At 44.4% G+C, this 15,450-nt stretch overlaps 1 protein-coding gene across 2 annotated transcripts in view; it reads left to right on the top strand.

Annotated features, from left to right (window-relative positions):
* Positions 1–14,748, top strand: part of LOC118378037 (adenylate cyclase type 2-like) — a 96,256-nt gene extending 81,508 nt beyond the window's left edge. Inside the window, exons 20-25 of one of the 2 annotated variants that reach the window (XM_052470088.1) lie at positions 8,576–8,734; positions 9,692–9,838; positions 13,216–13,323; positions 13,634–13,748; positions 13,893–14,017; positions 14,365–14,748. In XM_052470088.1, coding sequence (XP_052326048.1) covers positions 8,576–8,734; positions 9,692–9,838; positions 13,216–13,323; positions 13,634–13,748; positions 13,893–14,017; positions 14,365–14,517 — 807 coding nt within the window. In that variant the 3' untranslated portion in view covers positions 14,518–14,748. Of the gene's footprint in view, positions 1–8,575; positions 8,735–9,099; positions 9,255–9,691; positions 9,839–13,215; positions 13,324–13,633; positions 13,749–13,892; positions 14,018–14,364 lie in introns of those variants that run through there. The other variant, XR_008070774.1, reaches the window with a different exon arrangement.
* The last annotated feature ends 702 nt before the right edge of the window (positions 14,749–15,450 follow it).

Below are 15,450 nucleotides of genomic sequence, written 5' to 3'. Positions count from 1 at the left end.
ACTAAACAGAGAACATCCCTTGTCATCCGTACTGCCTCTGATCTGACGGACTCACTAAACAGAGAACATCCCTGGTCATCCGTACTGCCTCTGATCTGGCGGACTCACTAAACAGAGAACATCCCTGGTCATCCGTACTGCCTCTGATCTGGAGGACTCACTAAACAGAGAACATCCCTGGTCATCCGTACTGCCTCTGATCTGGCGGACTCACTAAACAGAGAACATCCCTGGTCATCCGTACTGCCTCTGATCTGGAGGACTCACTAAACAGAGAACATCCCTGGTCATCCGTACTGCCTCTGATCTGGCAGACTCACTAAACAGAGAACATCCCTGGTCATCCGTACTGCCTCTGATCTGGCGGACTCACTAAACAGACAACATCCCTGGTCATCCCTACTGCCTCTGATCTGGCGGACTCACTAAACAGAGAACAACCTTGGTCATCCGTACTGCCTCTGATCTGGCAGACTCACTAAACAGAGAACATCCCTGGTCATCCGTACTGCCTCTGATCTGACGGACTCACGAAACAGAGAACATCCCTGGTCATCCGTACTGCCTCTGATCTGGAGGACTCACTAAACAGACAACATCCCTGGTCATCCCTACTGCCTCTGATCTGGCGGACTCACTAAACAGAGAACATCCCTGGTCATCCGTACTGCCTCTGATCTGGCAGACTCACTAAACAGAGAACATCCCTGGTCATCCGTACTGCCTCTGATCTGACGGACTCACTAAACAGAGAACATCCCTGGTCATCCGTACTGCCTCTGATCTGACGGACTCACTAAACAGAGAACATCCCTGGTCATCCGTACTGCCTCTGATCTGGTGGACTCACTAAACAGAGAACATCCCTGGTCATCCGTACTGCCTCTGATCTGGAGGACTCACTAAACAGAGAACATCCCTGGTCATCCGTACTGCCTCTGATCTGGCAGACTCACTAAACAGAGAACATCCCTGGTCATCCCTGCTGCCTCTGATCTGACGGACTCACTAAACAGAGAACATCCCTGGTCATCCGTACTGCCTCTCATCTGGCAGACTCACTAAACAGAGAACATTCCTGGTCATCCGTACTGCCTCTGATCTGGAGGACTCACTAAACAGAGAACATCCCTGGTCATCCTTACTGCCTCTGATCTGGCGGACTCACTAAACAGAGAACATCCCTGGTCATCCCTACTGCCTCTGATCTGACGGACTCACTAAACAGAGAACATCCCTGGTCACCCGTACTGCCTCTGATCTGGAGGACTCACTAAACAGAGAACATCCCTGGTCATCCGTACTGCCTCTGATCTGGAGGACTCACTAAACAGAGAACATCCCTGGTCATCCGTACTGCCTCTGATCTGGAGGACTCACTAAACAGAGAACATCCCTGGTCATCCGTACTGCCTCTGATCTGGAGGACTCACTAAACAGAGAACATCCCTGGTCATCCGTACTGCCTCTGATCTGGCGGACTCACTAAACAGAGAACATCCCTGGTCATCCATACTGCCTCTGATCTGACGGACTCACTAAACAGAGAACATCCCTGGTCATCCGTACTGCCTCTGATCTGACGGACTCACTAAACAGAGAACATCCCTGGTCATCCGTACTGCCTCTGATCTGGCAGACTCACTAAACAGAGAACATCCCTGGTCATCCGTACTGCCTCTGATCTGGAGGACTCACTAAACAGAGAACATCCCTGGTCATCCGTACTGCCTCTGATCTGGAGGACTCACTAAACAGAGAACATCCCTGGTCATCCGTACTGCCTCTGATCTGGAGGACTCACTAAACAGAGAACATCCCTGGTCATCCGTACTGCCTCTGATCTGGCGGACTCACTAAACAGAGAACATCCCTGGTCATCCATACTGCCTCTGATCTGACGGACTCACTAAACAGAGAACATCCCTGGTCATCCGTACTGCCTCTGATCTGACGGACTCACTAAACAGAGAACATCCCTGGTCATCCGTACTGCCTCTGATCTGGCAGACTCACTAAACAGAGAACATCCCTGGTCATCCGTACTGCCTCTGATCTGGCAGACTCACTAAACAGAGAACATCCCTGGTCATCCCTACTGCCTCTGATCTGACGGACTCACTAAACAGAGAACATCCCTGGTCATCCGTACTGCCTCTGATCTGGAGGACTCATTAAACAGAGAACATCCCTGGTCATCCGTACTGCCTCTGATCTGGCGGACTCACTAAACAGAGAACATCCCTGGTCATCCGTACTGCCTCTGATCTGGCGGACTCACTAAACAGAGAACATCCCTGGTCATCCCTACTGCCTCTGATCTGACGGACTCACTAAACAGAGAACATCCCTGGTCATCCGTACTGCCTCTGATCTGGAGGACTCACTAAACAGAGAACATCCCTGGTCATCCGTACTGCCTCTGATCTGGCGGACTCACTAAACAGAGAACACCCCTGGTCATCCGTACTGCCTCTGATCTGGCGGACTCACTAAACAGAGAACATCCCTGGTCATCCATACTGCCTCTGATCTGGCAGACTCACTAAACAGAGAACATCCCTGGTCATCCGTACTGCCTCTGATCTGGAGGTCTCACTAAACAGAGAACATCCCTGGTTATCCGTACTGCCTCTGATCTGGAGGACTCACTAAACAGAGAACATCCCTGGTCATCCGTACTGCCTCTGATCTGGAGGACTCACTAAACAGAGAACATCCCTGGTCATCCGTACTGCCTCTGATCTGGCGGACTCACTAAACAGAGAACATCCCTGGTCATCTGTACTGCCTCTGATCTGACGGACTCACTAAACAGAGAACATCCCTGATCATCCGTACTGCCTCTGATCTGACGGTCTCACTAAACAGAGAACATCCCTGGTCATCCGTACTGCCTCTGATCTGGCAGACTCACTAAACAGAGAACATCCCTGGTCATCCGTACTGCCTCTGATCTGGCGGACTCACTAAACAGAGAACATCCCTGGTCATCCGTACTGCCTCTGATCTGGCGGACTCACTAAACAGAGAACATCCCTGGTCATCCGTACTGCCTCTGATCTGGCGGACTCACTAAACAGAGAACATCCCTGGTCATCCGTACTGCCTCTGATCTGGCGGACTCACTAAACAGAGAACATCCCTGGTCATCCGTACTGCCTCTGATCTGACGGACTCACTAAACAGAGAACATCCCTGGTCATCCGTACTGCCTCTAATCTGGAGGACTCACTAAACAGAGAACATCCCTGGTCATCCCTACTGCCTCTGATCTGGCGGACTCACTAAACACAAATGCTTTGTTTGTAAATTAGGTCTGAGTGTTGGAGTGTGCCACAGGCTATCCTTAAATTTAAAAAACAAGAAAATTGTGCCGTTTGGTTTGTTTAATATGTTTATTTTATAAATAATTTGTACTTTAACCTTTACTTTTGATACTTAAGTAAATTTGTGCAATTACATTTACTTTTGATACTTAAGTATATTTAAAACCAAATACTTTTAGACTTTTACTCAAGTAGAATTTTACTGGGTGACTTTCAATTTTACTTGAGTCATTTTATGTTAGGGCAGTGGTCCCGTGGTGGTTATCACTGCATTGTCGGAACTAGAAGCTCAAGCATTTCGCTACACTCGCATTAACATCTGCTAACCATGTGTATGTGACAAATACAATTTGATTTGATTTGATTTGAACATTTATCGGCGGAAATTTCAAGTGCGCCACGTATCGTTTTTGATAAAACTCAAACTTTCATTAAAATGCACATACAATATACTGAATTAAAGCTACACTCGTTGTGAATCTAGTTACAGAGTCAGATTTGTAAAATGCTTTTCGGCGAAAGCATGAGAAGCTATTATCTGATAGCATGTAACACCCCAAAAGACCCGCAGGGGACGAAAACAAAATAATTAGCATAGTCGTCGCTACACAAACCGCACAAATAAAATATAAAACATTCATTACCTTTGACCATCTTCTTTGTTGGCACTCCTAGATGTCCCATAATCACTATTGGGTCTTTTTTCCGATTAAATCGGTCCATATATAGCCAAGATATCGATCTATGAAGACTGTGTGATAAACTAAAAAAAATAGCGTTTCATAACGTAACGTCATTTTTTAAAATTAAAAAAGTCGACGATAAACTTTCACAAAACACTTCGAAATACTTTTGTAATGCAACTTTAGGTATTAGTACACGTTAATAAGAGATACAATTCATCAGGAGGCGATGTAAATTCTATAGGTGTCCGTCTGGAAAAAATGTCAGGATTTTTCTCAACCAAAACATCAGGTCGGAGACCGGAGGGAATCGGTTCCCTTGATTCGGTTTGACCAAGAATCAAAGCCGAATCAAATGACAAGACTCTATACATCGTGTGGAAGCTGTACTGCAACCTCGGCCTCTATCCACACATACTAATCATATGCATATACTATATTCCTGGCATGAGCAGCAGGGCGCTGAAATGTTGCACAATTTTTAACAAAAAGCTGCGAAAAGCTGCTTAGATTCTTGACATCCTTAACAGGTTGGTATCTTTACTTTTACTCAAGTACGACAATTGGGTACTTTTCCCACCACTGGCAGCATCATTCTGTGGGGAAGTATTTCAGCGCCAGAGACTGGGAGACTAGTCAGGATCGTGGCAAAGATGGCAAAATACAGAGAGATCCTTGATGAAAACCTGTTTCAGAGCACTCAGGACCTCAGACTGCGGCAAAGGTTCACCTTCCAACAGGACAATGACCCTATGCACACAGTCAAGACAAAACAGCAGTCTCTGAATGTCCTTGAGTGGCCCAGGCAAAACGCAGACTTGAACCCGATCGAGCATCTCTCAACACACCTGAAAATAGCTGTGCAGCAACGTTCCCATCCAACCTGGCAGAGCTTGAGAGGATCTGCAGAGAAGAATGGGAGAAACACCCCAAATACAGGTGTGCCAAGCTTGTAGCGTCAAACCCAAGAAGACTGTAATCGCTGCCAAATGTGCTTCAACAAAGTTCTGAGTAAATAATACTTAAGTAAATGTGATATTTCAATATCTTTATTTTTTTTATCAATTTGAAAACATTTCTAAAAAACTGTTTTTGCTTTGTCATTATGGGGTATCATGTGTAGATTGATGAGGGGAAAAAACAATTGAATCCATTTTAGAATAAGGCTGTAACGTAATAAAATGTGGAAAAAGTCAAGCGGTCTGAATACTTAACAAAGGCACTGTATATTATGTCAATTATGTATATTATGTTATTATATTATGCATATTATGTATTTCATCTAGTGTGTTTGTTTCCTGTTTAGACCCCAGGAAGAGTCTAATTGGGGATCCTAATAAAATAGCAAATACTACAAGTTTGAGCATGTCTGCTGCCGGTTCCGAAGTCTTTATAGACGCTTATATAAGAGCATGTGGCGATAAAGACTTTAAATATTATTGTAATGTCCTTAACCCAACACTGAGTGACCTTGTCAAGAGATACAAACCTCTTACTGTAATGGTTAAAAATACTAAATTAGGTTTTATTGTCACTTGTTAAATCCACTTCAATTCGTGTTGATGAAGGAGATGAGACAGGTTCATTCTTAAAACTACCTCCATACTTCCATTCTTTTTTTCAACCGGTACCAGTTATCTTCAGATGAGCTCGGTGACACTGCTGGGAGTCATCGAGCAAAATGGAGAACGTCCTCGTATTTGTGAGAATCACACCTATCCACAGTGGGGTCACATTAGTTTGTGGCCAAAACAGTTCAGGTGCTACAAACAAAAGTTGGCACATTGACGGTTCCGTGGGGCTTGTAGGGGCCGTAGACCACCATCTTGTTCATGAGCATCTCATCTTTCCATAGAGTGGTCATATTAGTTTGCAAGTCAGACGTTTTCATGAGAAGAGCGCTTTTCGGGAAGTCTCATGGTCTGACAAACATCGCTGTAGCTTGGCCACTTCCCACCACAGATATCTATAGCTTAAAAACTTTGAGATTTTGATGGGGATTTTTTTGTGTTATGTTACGTAGATTTACGCACCGGTGCAGCAATAGACTCTAGAGAAGATTTTTAAGCCTTGAGACAATTGAGACATGAATTGTGTATGTGTGCCATTTCGAGGTTGAATGGCCAAGACAAAATATTTAAGTGCCTTTAAATGGGGATTGTGTCTGAAACTGAAGCACTGCTGGGTTTTTCACACTCAACAGTTTCCCTTGTGTATCGAAAATGGTCCACCCCCAAAAGGACATCCAGCCAACATGACACAACTGTGGGAAGCATTGGAGTCAAAATGGGCCAGCTTTCGACACCTTGTAGAGTCCATGCCCTGATGAATTGAGGCTGTTCTAAGGGCAAAAGAGGCATGTACAACTCAATATTCGGAAGGTGTTCCAAATGTTTTATACACTAGTGTTGAAACACTTCCTAGTGTTAAAAATACTTTAATCCCAGGTGGTGCAGTGGTCTAGGGCACTGCATCACAGTGCTAGCTGTGCCACCAGAGACTCTGGGTTTGCGCCCAGGCTCTGTCGCAGCCGGCCGCGACCGGAAGATCCCTGGGGCGACGCACAATTGGCCTAGCATCATCCGGGTTAGGGAGGGTTTGGCCGGTAGGGATATCCTTGTCTCATCGCGCACTAGCGACTCCTGTGGCGGGCCGGGCGCAGTGCGCGCTAACGGTGTTTCCTCCGACACATTGGTGCGGCTGGCTTCCGGGTTGGATGCGCGATGCTTTTCGACCTTCGTCTCTCCCGAGCCCGTACGGGAGTTGTAGCGATGAGACAAGATAGTAACTACTAACAATTGGATACCACGAAATTGGGGAGAAAAGGGGGTAAAATTCAAATAAAATGTAAAAAATAATTTAAAAAATAAAAACTTTATAAGGTGTTTTTGCATAACACCATTGGTGTAAACTATATGTACTTCCTGGTGTTAAAATAATATATGAGGTACTATTGCATAATACTTAATTCCCTAACACTGACAAAGTGTAACATCATCAGTACTAAGAACAGTATTAATTTAACACTCAAAAGTGTGGACACGTATAGACACTGGGCCAGTGTTCAATTTGACACTGGAGAATTTGCTGTGTAAGGTACAGGGTAGGCTTTCATGATAATTGAATGATTTTTGCTGGAGCTGGCATCAACAGATTTCTGCCTATGCCACTGCTCTGGGGTACCATCCATCACAGCTGTTCCGATTCAGATGTCCTGGAGAGTCTTGTGTACCCAAATATACCATCCCCAGTGGACAAGAGCTGGCCCATACAGTTCCCCCTGTTGTCAAACTGGGTTATAGTCACCAGAAGGGTAGGGGCTGTGTTTGGGGATGACGCACATGTCTAATTTAATTGCAGTATTTGGTTAGCTGTATTTTAAACGATTTTACATTTTTTTTCCTGTTTCTTTATTTTAAATCCTTTCTGGAGGTGTTAAATTGTCCTCCCTTGCAGCATCTGGCTGTAAACATGAGGTAATGAAGAACAGATGAATGATTCATTAATTAACCATCATTAGCTAGTTGCCTACTAAACAGCCTCTCATAATACCACTGTTCCTGCCTGGCCTAGTTACTAGGCCTTCTCAACTCTTCACAAGGATGACCTAGCTAGCACCCACACACATGCATGTGTGCACGCTCACACACACACACACACACACACACACACACACACACACACACACACACACACACACACACACACACACACACACACACACACACACACACACACACACACACACACCCCGGGGCGTTTTGACCTTCATCTTGGCACCCGTCTGACCTATTTAGACGTGTTTAGAAGTCCCCCAGGTGTGGATAACCAATGAGAAACCAGCGCCTACTTTATGCTAATCAGGCTGGTGTTCAGCGCTCCCTGAAGCGAAGACAGCAACGCTGCTATCCTCTGCTTTAGTGTCTTATTACCAGAGCGTTCATTTCCCATGAATACAAAACATGCTCTGAAGGGTCAGTTGGTGAGATAGTTTGCGTCCCAAATGGCACCCTAATCCCTATAATAGTGCACTAGTTTTGAGCAGGGACCTTGTCAAAAGTGGTGCACTATAGGGAAAATATTTGCCATTTTGGACGGAATCTCTTATTCCGCCTTTAGATTCTCTCAATGGGAGAGAGATAATAGTGGAGAGTAAGAGGATTGTAGGCCTATGGGGGAGAAAAATGACAAAAGTATTATTTTCTTTTTCCATGTCGTTAAAGTTATGAGAATGTGAAGCAGTGACTCTCCAAGTGGACAATTGAAATACATTTCGCTTTGAAAACAATGTGTTTGACTCATGTGTTCTGTTCTTCTCTTACATCGTTTCATAAGTATAGTGAGTAGTGAGTCAAGACCAGTCTCCTTTCAACTTGATACGTTCAGCAAATTCCTGAAAATGCATCATCTACATTTACAGTAATAAAAGACCATCACATAGTTGGTGCTATTATTGCTAAACCTTTACTCAAGCGTAGTCATTTAAGAGAGTAAAATAACATGATTTATTATTGACTTTATGACCACAGTATCTTTACCGTCTCTGTGTCCTCCTGTTAACAGAATGAATATTACTGTAGGTTGGACTTCCTGTGGAGGGACAAGTTCAAGAGAGAGTGTGAGGAGATCGAGACCATGGAGAACCTCAACAGGGTTCTACTGGAGAACGTTCTACCTGCCCACGTCGCAGAACACTTCCTGGGACGCAACTGGAAGAATGAGGTGGGGCAGCGACCATTCACAGAATATAACCTTGAGAACTCAGAACCACAGAACAAAACTAATTCTTATTCTAGAACTCTTTCAAGACCGGGCTGGTCCCTGCTGTTCTGCCGCAATAGGCGAGACCAAAAGATTTGCCTCGCAAAACTAGATTAGTCCCAGTAAGCAGATGTATTTTCCTGACATTGAAGTTAGGTTCAATTTAGGTTTTGAATGAAAGGTGAAAAATAATTTCCGTATATTTACATTTTTTTAGGACGTTGAAAAGGCATATTCTCCGGATGTTGAAAAATACTTATTTTCCAGATGTTTAATTCAAGTTAATGTTCAGTTCTGAATGAAAGTTTTTAATTTTTTATTTCTAGTCTTCTATGTTTGGGCCAAATCAAGGCGGGTCAAGACCGGACAAAATCTGAACCAAACATATCCGTGGATGCGGAAATCAAAGCCGGTCCGGAATTGCACCAAAAAAATACAAACAAAAGGCTTCTGTCCGTGTTTACTGAGGTGTAGTCTACAGGTTTGTCTGAAATGGACTTATGAATGCCCATCTATGTGGTAAGCCTACTGTTTGTAAAATACAAAAAAAAACATCTGGACAGGACTTAAAAAAGACGTCCAAAAGACATTGGCTCGGGCTCATCTAAAAAGCTCTTATGCCACTGGTTGAGAGAAATTCTCATTGTTTTGGGGCAGAATTAAGTGAGGTTAATGTGCTGTTGTTGTTGGAGGAGCGTCTTGGCCAGTTTAGCTCAGAAAATGCCGCCCTCGTCAAATGTCAATCTGCCACCATAGGTGGCCGCCTTAATCCTGCATAATGAGCGGGCCGGGCCGTGTTTCTAGAAGACACAAAATAAATGCATTCTAGTACTAACTGTAGAACCACACATTCTAACGCTATTTTGGAATTGCATTGATCCATTCCACTGACCTGTGTCTGTGTGTTTGCTTCTCTAGGATCTGTACCACCAGTCATATGAGTCGGTATGTGTGATGTTCGCCTCCATCCCAGACTTTAAGGAGTTCTACACAGAGTCAGACGTCAACAAGGAGGGCCTGGAATGTCTCAGACTCCTCAACGAGATCATCGCTGACTTTGACGAGGTGAGTTACTCTGTCCTCATTGGTTTCTTATCACTTCTGTCACACATCTGTGTAGGAACAATAAGGAGGCCTGCATCCATTGTGACCATAGCATATGTGTAGGTATGTACGGCAGGACCAAATCGGAGACATAGGTAGGAGCAAGTCCATGTAAAGCTTTGTATGTTAGCAGTAAAACCTTGAAATCAGCCCTAGCCTTAATAAGAAGCCGGTGGAGAGGATAACACTCTAATATGATCGATTGTTTTGGTACTAGTCAAGATTCTATACGCCGTATTTAGCACTAGCGGAAGTTTATTTAGTGCCTTATCCGCGTAGCCAGAGAGAGTAGAGCATTGCAGTAGTCTAATCCTGGAGTGACAAAAGCATGGATTAGCATTTCTGCATAATTTTTGGACAAAACGTTTCAGATTTTGGAATGTTAAGATGGATATGTTTGTCAAAAGAGAGATCAGGGTCCAGAGTAACACCGAGGTCCTTCACAGTTTTATTTCAGACGAATGTACAACCGACAAGATTCATTCTCAGATCCGACAGCAGATCTCTTTGTTTCTCGGGAACTAGAACTAGCATCTCTGTTTTGTCCGATTTTAAAAGAAAAACATTTGCTGCCATCAACTACCTTACGTCTGAAACACAGGCTTCCAGGGTAGGGAATTTTGGGGCTTCACCAAGTTTTATTCAAAATGTGTGTGTCGTCTGTATAGCAGTGAAAGTTGACATTCTGTTGACATCACCAAGAGGTAAGAGGTAGCCAAGAGGTAGCATATACACTGATTATACCAAACATTAGGAACATCTTCTTAATATTGAGTTGCACCCCCCATTTTTCCCTCAGAACAGACACAATTTTTAGGGGCATGGACTCTACAAGGTGTCGAAAGCATTCCACAGGGATGCTGGCCCACGTTGACTCCGATGCTTCCCACAGTAGTGTCAAGCTACTGATAGTGTCAAGCTACTGATATAGACAGGAAACTGTTGAGTGTGAAAAACCCAACAGCGTTGCAGTTCTTGGCACAAACCGGTGTGCCTGGCACCTACTACCATACCCCGTTCAAAGACATTTCAATATTTTGTCGTGCCCATTCATCCTCTGAATGGCACACATACACAATCTATGTCTCAATTGTTTCAAGGCTTAAAAATCCTTCTTTATCCTGTATCGTCCCCTTCATCTCAATTGATTGAAGTGGATTTAACATAAGGAATCATAGCTTTCACCTGGATTCAGCTGTTCAGTCTATGTCATGGAAAGAGCAGGTGTTCTTAATGTTTTGTATACTCAGTGTATAGGGAAAACAATACTGGTCCTGAAACAGAACCTTGAGGAACCCTGAAACTTACCATTGATTTGTCAGAGGACAAACCATCCACAGAGACGAACTGATATCTTTCCGACAGATCTAAACCAGGCAAGAACTTGCCCGTGTAGACCAATATCCAATCTCTCTGAATGAATGTGGTGATTGAGGACAGACTCAGAGCCTTGGTCTGACTCCATTCAAAAGTAATTTACCACCTTCACGAGTGCGGTCCCAGTACTATGATGGGGTCTAAAACCAGACTGTAGTGTTATGTATACATTATTTGTCTTCAAGATGGAAGTGAGTATCTGAGCAACAGCTTTATTTTTTTTATGGGAGATTTGATTAAAGGCTGATTTAGCTTTTTCACAAGATGCTTTATTCCTGGCTCCTTTGAGTTTGGTTCACATCCGGAGAATAGAGAGCCGTCTAATAAATTCAACATAGGAGGGCCAAGCACAGGCAGTAGCTCCTTCATTAGTTTAGTTGGAATAGGGTCCAGTAGACAGCTGGAAGGTTTAGAGGCCATGAATATTTTCGTGAATGTGTCAGGATTCAAAAACTCCAGTGTCTCCATTGATCTGAAGTCTTTGCAGTTCTGTGCAGATTCAGGACAACTGAGTTTTGGAAAAATACACATATTCAAAGAGGAATCTTTCATTTGTTTTCTTGTGATCATGATCTTTTCATTGAAGATAAGTTCATGAAATCATCACTACTGAAGTTCACTTCCATCCTCACTTCGAGATTGCTACTCTCTCTCTCTCTCTGTGTGTGTGTGTGTGTGTGTGTGTGTGTGCGTGTGTGTGCGTGTGTGTGTGCGTGTGCGTGCGTGTGCGTGTGTGCGTGCGTGTGCGTGCGTGCGTGCGTGCGTGCGTGCGTGCGTGCGTGTGTGTGTGTGACAGCTCCTGTCCAAGCCTAAGTTCTAACCTCTCTCTCTCTCTGTGTGACAGCTCCTGTCCAAGCCTAAGTTCTAACCTCTCTCTCTGTGTGTGACAGCTCCTGTCCAAGCCTAAGTTCTAACTTCTCTCTCTGTGTGTGACAGCTCCTGTCCAAGCCTAAGTTCTAACCTCTCTCTCTGTGTGTGACAGCTCCTGTCCAAGCCTAAGTTCTAACCTCTCTCTCTCTCTCTGTGTGTGACAGCTCCTGTCCAAGCCTAAGTTCTAACCTCTCTCTCTCTCTCTGTGACAGCTCCTGTCCAAGCCTAAGTTCTAACCTCTCTCTCTGTGTGTGACAGCTCCTGTCCAAGCCTAAGTTCTAACCTCTCTCTCTGTGTGTGACAGCTCCTGTCCAAGCCTAAGTTCTAACCTCTCTCTCTGTGTGTGACAGCTGCTGTCCAAGCCTAAGTTCTAACCTCTCTCTCTGTGTGACAGCTGCTGTCCAAGCCTAAATTCTAACTCTCTCTCTGTGTGTGACAGCTCCTGTCCAAGCCTAAGTTCTAACCTCTCTCTGTGTGTGACAGCTCCTGTCCAAGCTTAAGTTCTAACCTCTCTCTCTCTGTGTGACAGCTCCTGTCCAAGCCTAAGTTCTAACCTCTCTCTCTCTCTGTGTGACAGCTGCTGTCCAAGCCTAAGTTCTAACCTCTCTCTCTCTGTGTGACAGCTCCTGTCCAAGCCTAAGTTCTAACCTCTCTCTCTCTGTGTGACAGCTCCTGTCCAAGCCTAAGTTCTAACCTCTCTCTCTCTGTGTGACAGCTCCTGTCCGAGCCTAAGTTCTAACCTCTCTCTCTGTGTGTGACAGCTCCTGTCCAAGCCTAAGTTCTAACCTCTCTCTCTCTCTCTGTGTGACAGCTCCTGTCCAAGCCTAAGTTCTAACCTCTCTCTCTCTGTGTGACAGCTCCTGTCCAAGCCTAAGTTCTAACCTCTCTCTCTCTGTGTGACAGCTCCTGTCCAAGCCTAAGTTCTAACCTCTCTCTCTCTGTGTGACAGCTCCTGTCCAAGCCTAAGTTCTAACCTCTCTCTCTCTCTGTGTGACAGCTCCTGTCCAAGCCTAAGTTCTAACCTCTCTCTCTCTGTGTGACAGCTCCTGTCCAAGCCTAAGTTCTAACCTCTCTCTCTCTGTGTGTGACAGCTGCTGTCCAAGCCTAAATTCAGTGGGGTGGAGAAGATAAAGACTATTGGCAGCACCTACATGGCTGCTACTGGGCTCAACGCTACACCTGGACCTGAATACACACAGGTACATGACACACACACGCATAACTGTAGGGATAAATGACCTTTTTCCTCTCAATGACAGTTCATGGTGTGAATAGGAGGAGATAGATTTTAAACCCACAGAAATGATCAAACTCAGCTACAGCATCAACCCATCTCCAATTACAGGTGTAGAGCTGTATGGTGGTGCTAAACAACACTCCCTGTCATCTCTTCCCTCTCCTGCCCTTTTCTGTCTATTTTGTATCTCTCTACATTACCATTTCTCTGTTTCCTCTCTCTGCTTCCCCCTCTCTCTCTCCTTACACTATCTTTCTCTCTCTCTCTCTCAGGAGCATGACCGTCAGTACATGCACATTGGCACCATGATGGAGTTTGCATTCGCCTTGGTCGGGAAACTAGATGTCATCAACAAACACTCCTTCAATGACTTCAGGCTACGAGTTGGTATGTGAGTGAGTGAGTGAGTGAGTGAGTGAGTGAGTGAGTGAGTGAGTGAGTGAGTGAGTGAGTGAGTGAGTGAGTGAGTGAGTGAGTCTGGTACAGTCTGTCTTACATGGGACCTCTAACCCCTCTTCCTGGTTGTGTCAGGGATAAACCATGGTCCGGTGATTGCGGGGGTGATCGGAGCGCAAAAGCCTCAGTATGATATCTGGGGGAACAGTGTTAATGTGGCCAGCCGGATGGAGAGTACTGGGGTACTGGGGAAAATACAGGTAATCAATTCATACATTTAGAATACAGCTACACTAATAGTAACGCTAATATAATACCAGCTGCATGCAGTTTTATTTTGTACCACTAGTGGTCGCTGCAGAACTAGGTCAAGGTTAATGAATATGGTATGCAGGTACAGAGAAGACGTTGTGCAAATGTAGATATATAATAATATAGAACTATACAGTATACTCAAAGCCACTCTTCGACTATTGTTCTTTCCTGATTAAGTCTTTAGTTATTAATATAAAATATTACATTTACCACAGAGATCCTATTAAAAGTTCAATATGGAATTCTATGGAATTTTCTGCCTACATGTGATTTGTGTTTTCGGTGCTTCCAGGTAACCGAGGAGACGAGTCGTATCCTGTTGACGCTGGGCTACATGTGTTCATGTCGCGGCATCATCAATGTGAAGGGGAAGGGAGAGCTTAAGACCTTCTTCGTACACACAGAGATGACCAGATCGCTGTCGCAAGGGACTGTGATGCCTTGAACATCATACACTGAGCAATTTACACACACACGCCCGCAAGAAGTGCACACACACACATGCCCGCAAGCGTGCCCACACACACACACTCAAACTATACAAACACATGCATTTACATACACACAAATGGACTTGCACACACATCAGGGCTTCAAACCGGTAAATAACTACATTTGTCAAGGAACAGAAACGGAATCGGGAACGAAAGTGATCCAAACTGTTTTTTCCTAGTCCCCCCCCAATATTTTTTTTTACAATGGTGATTCAGAAGATAGGGAGAGAGAAGTTTTATTAGCTAGAGAAGAATTGATTAACTTTATCAATACTAGTTAAGGATACTATAACAATCCTGGGTTTATAAGCACGGATATCGACTCTGCCGCTTGAGAGCATGCTTTTGCGGCAGTCGATAGTGCGCTGGACTTCGGGTTAGAAGGTCGTTGGTTCGAGACCTGCTCCCTGCCTGTATTAGTACAATACTATAGGCCTGGTTATCACCTTTTCGTTGAAGTTATTAAACCTTACAAAAATGTAAGATGTGTTTTTAATTCTGGTGGCGCATGTCAGTTAGCTAGCTAGCTCAAACTTGTTAGCTAGTTAGCGCAAAGGACATTCAATATTTCTCTATAGAAGCCGCTCCGCCTAGGTATAATTATGTGAACCTAATTCAGATAATGCATGTCATAACAAGATGTCCTGCACTTCAAACCTCCTCAACCTTATCTTGCTCTCTTCCCACCCACAAAATTTCAGTCGCATCTTGCGCCATAGGCTACACTTGTCTGTCCATCACGCATGGAATCAACTAGCTTGCCTGCTCTATCCACAATGATTGGTAAAGTAATTAATAGTAAATAAAGTAGTTAAAAAAGGAACCAAAAGAAACGATATCAACCTGTACTTTTAGCGTTGAACCGGTTCAGAACTTTATTTTGC

The sequence above is a fragment of the Oncorhynchus keta genome, chromosome 19 (assembly GCF_023373465.1).
Source record: "Oncorhynchus keta strain PuntledgeMale-10-30-2019 chromosome 19, Oket_V2, whole genome shotgun sequence".
Lineage (NCBI taxonomy): Eukaryota > Metazoa > Chordata > Actinopteri > Salmoniformes > Salmonidae > Oncorhynchus > Oncorhynchus keta.
This window is presented reverse-complemented; position numbering and strand designations above follow the sequence as displayed.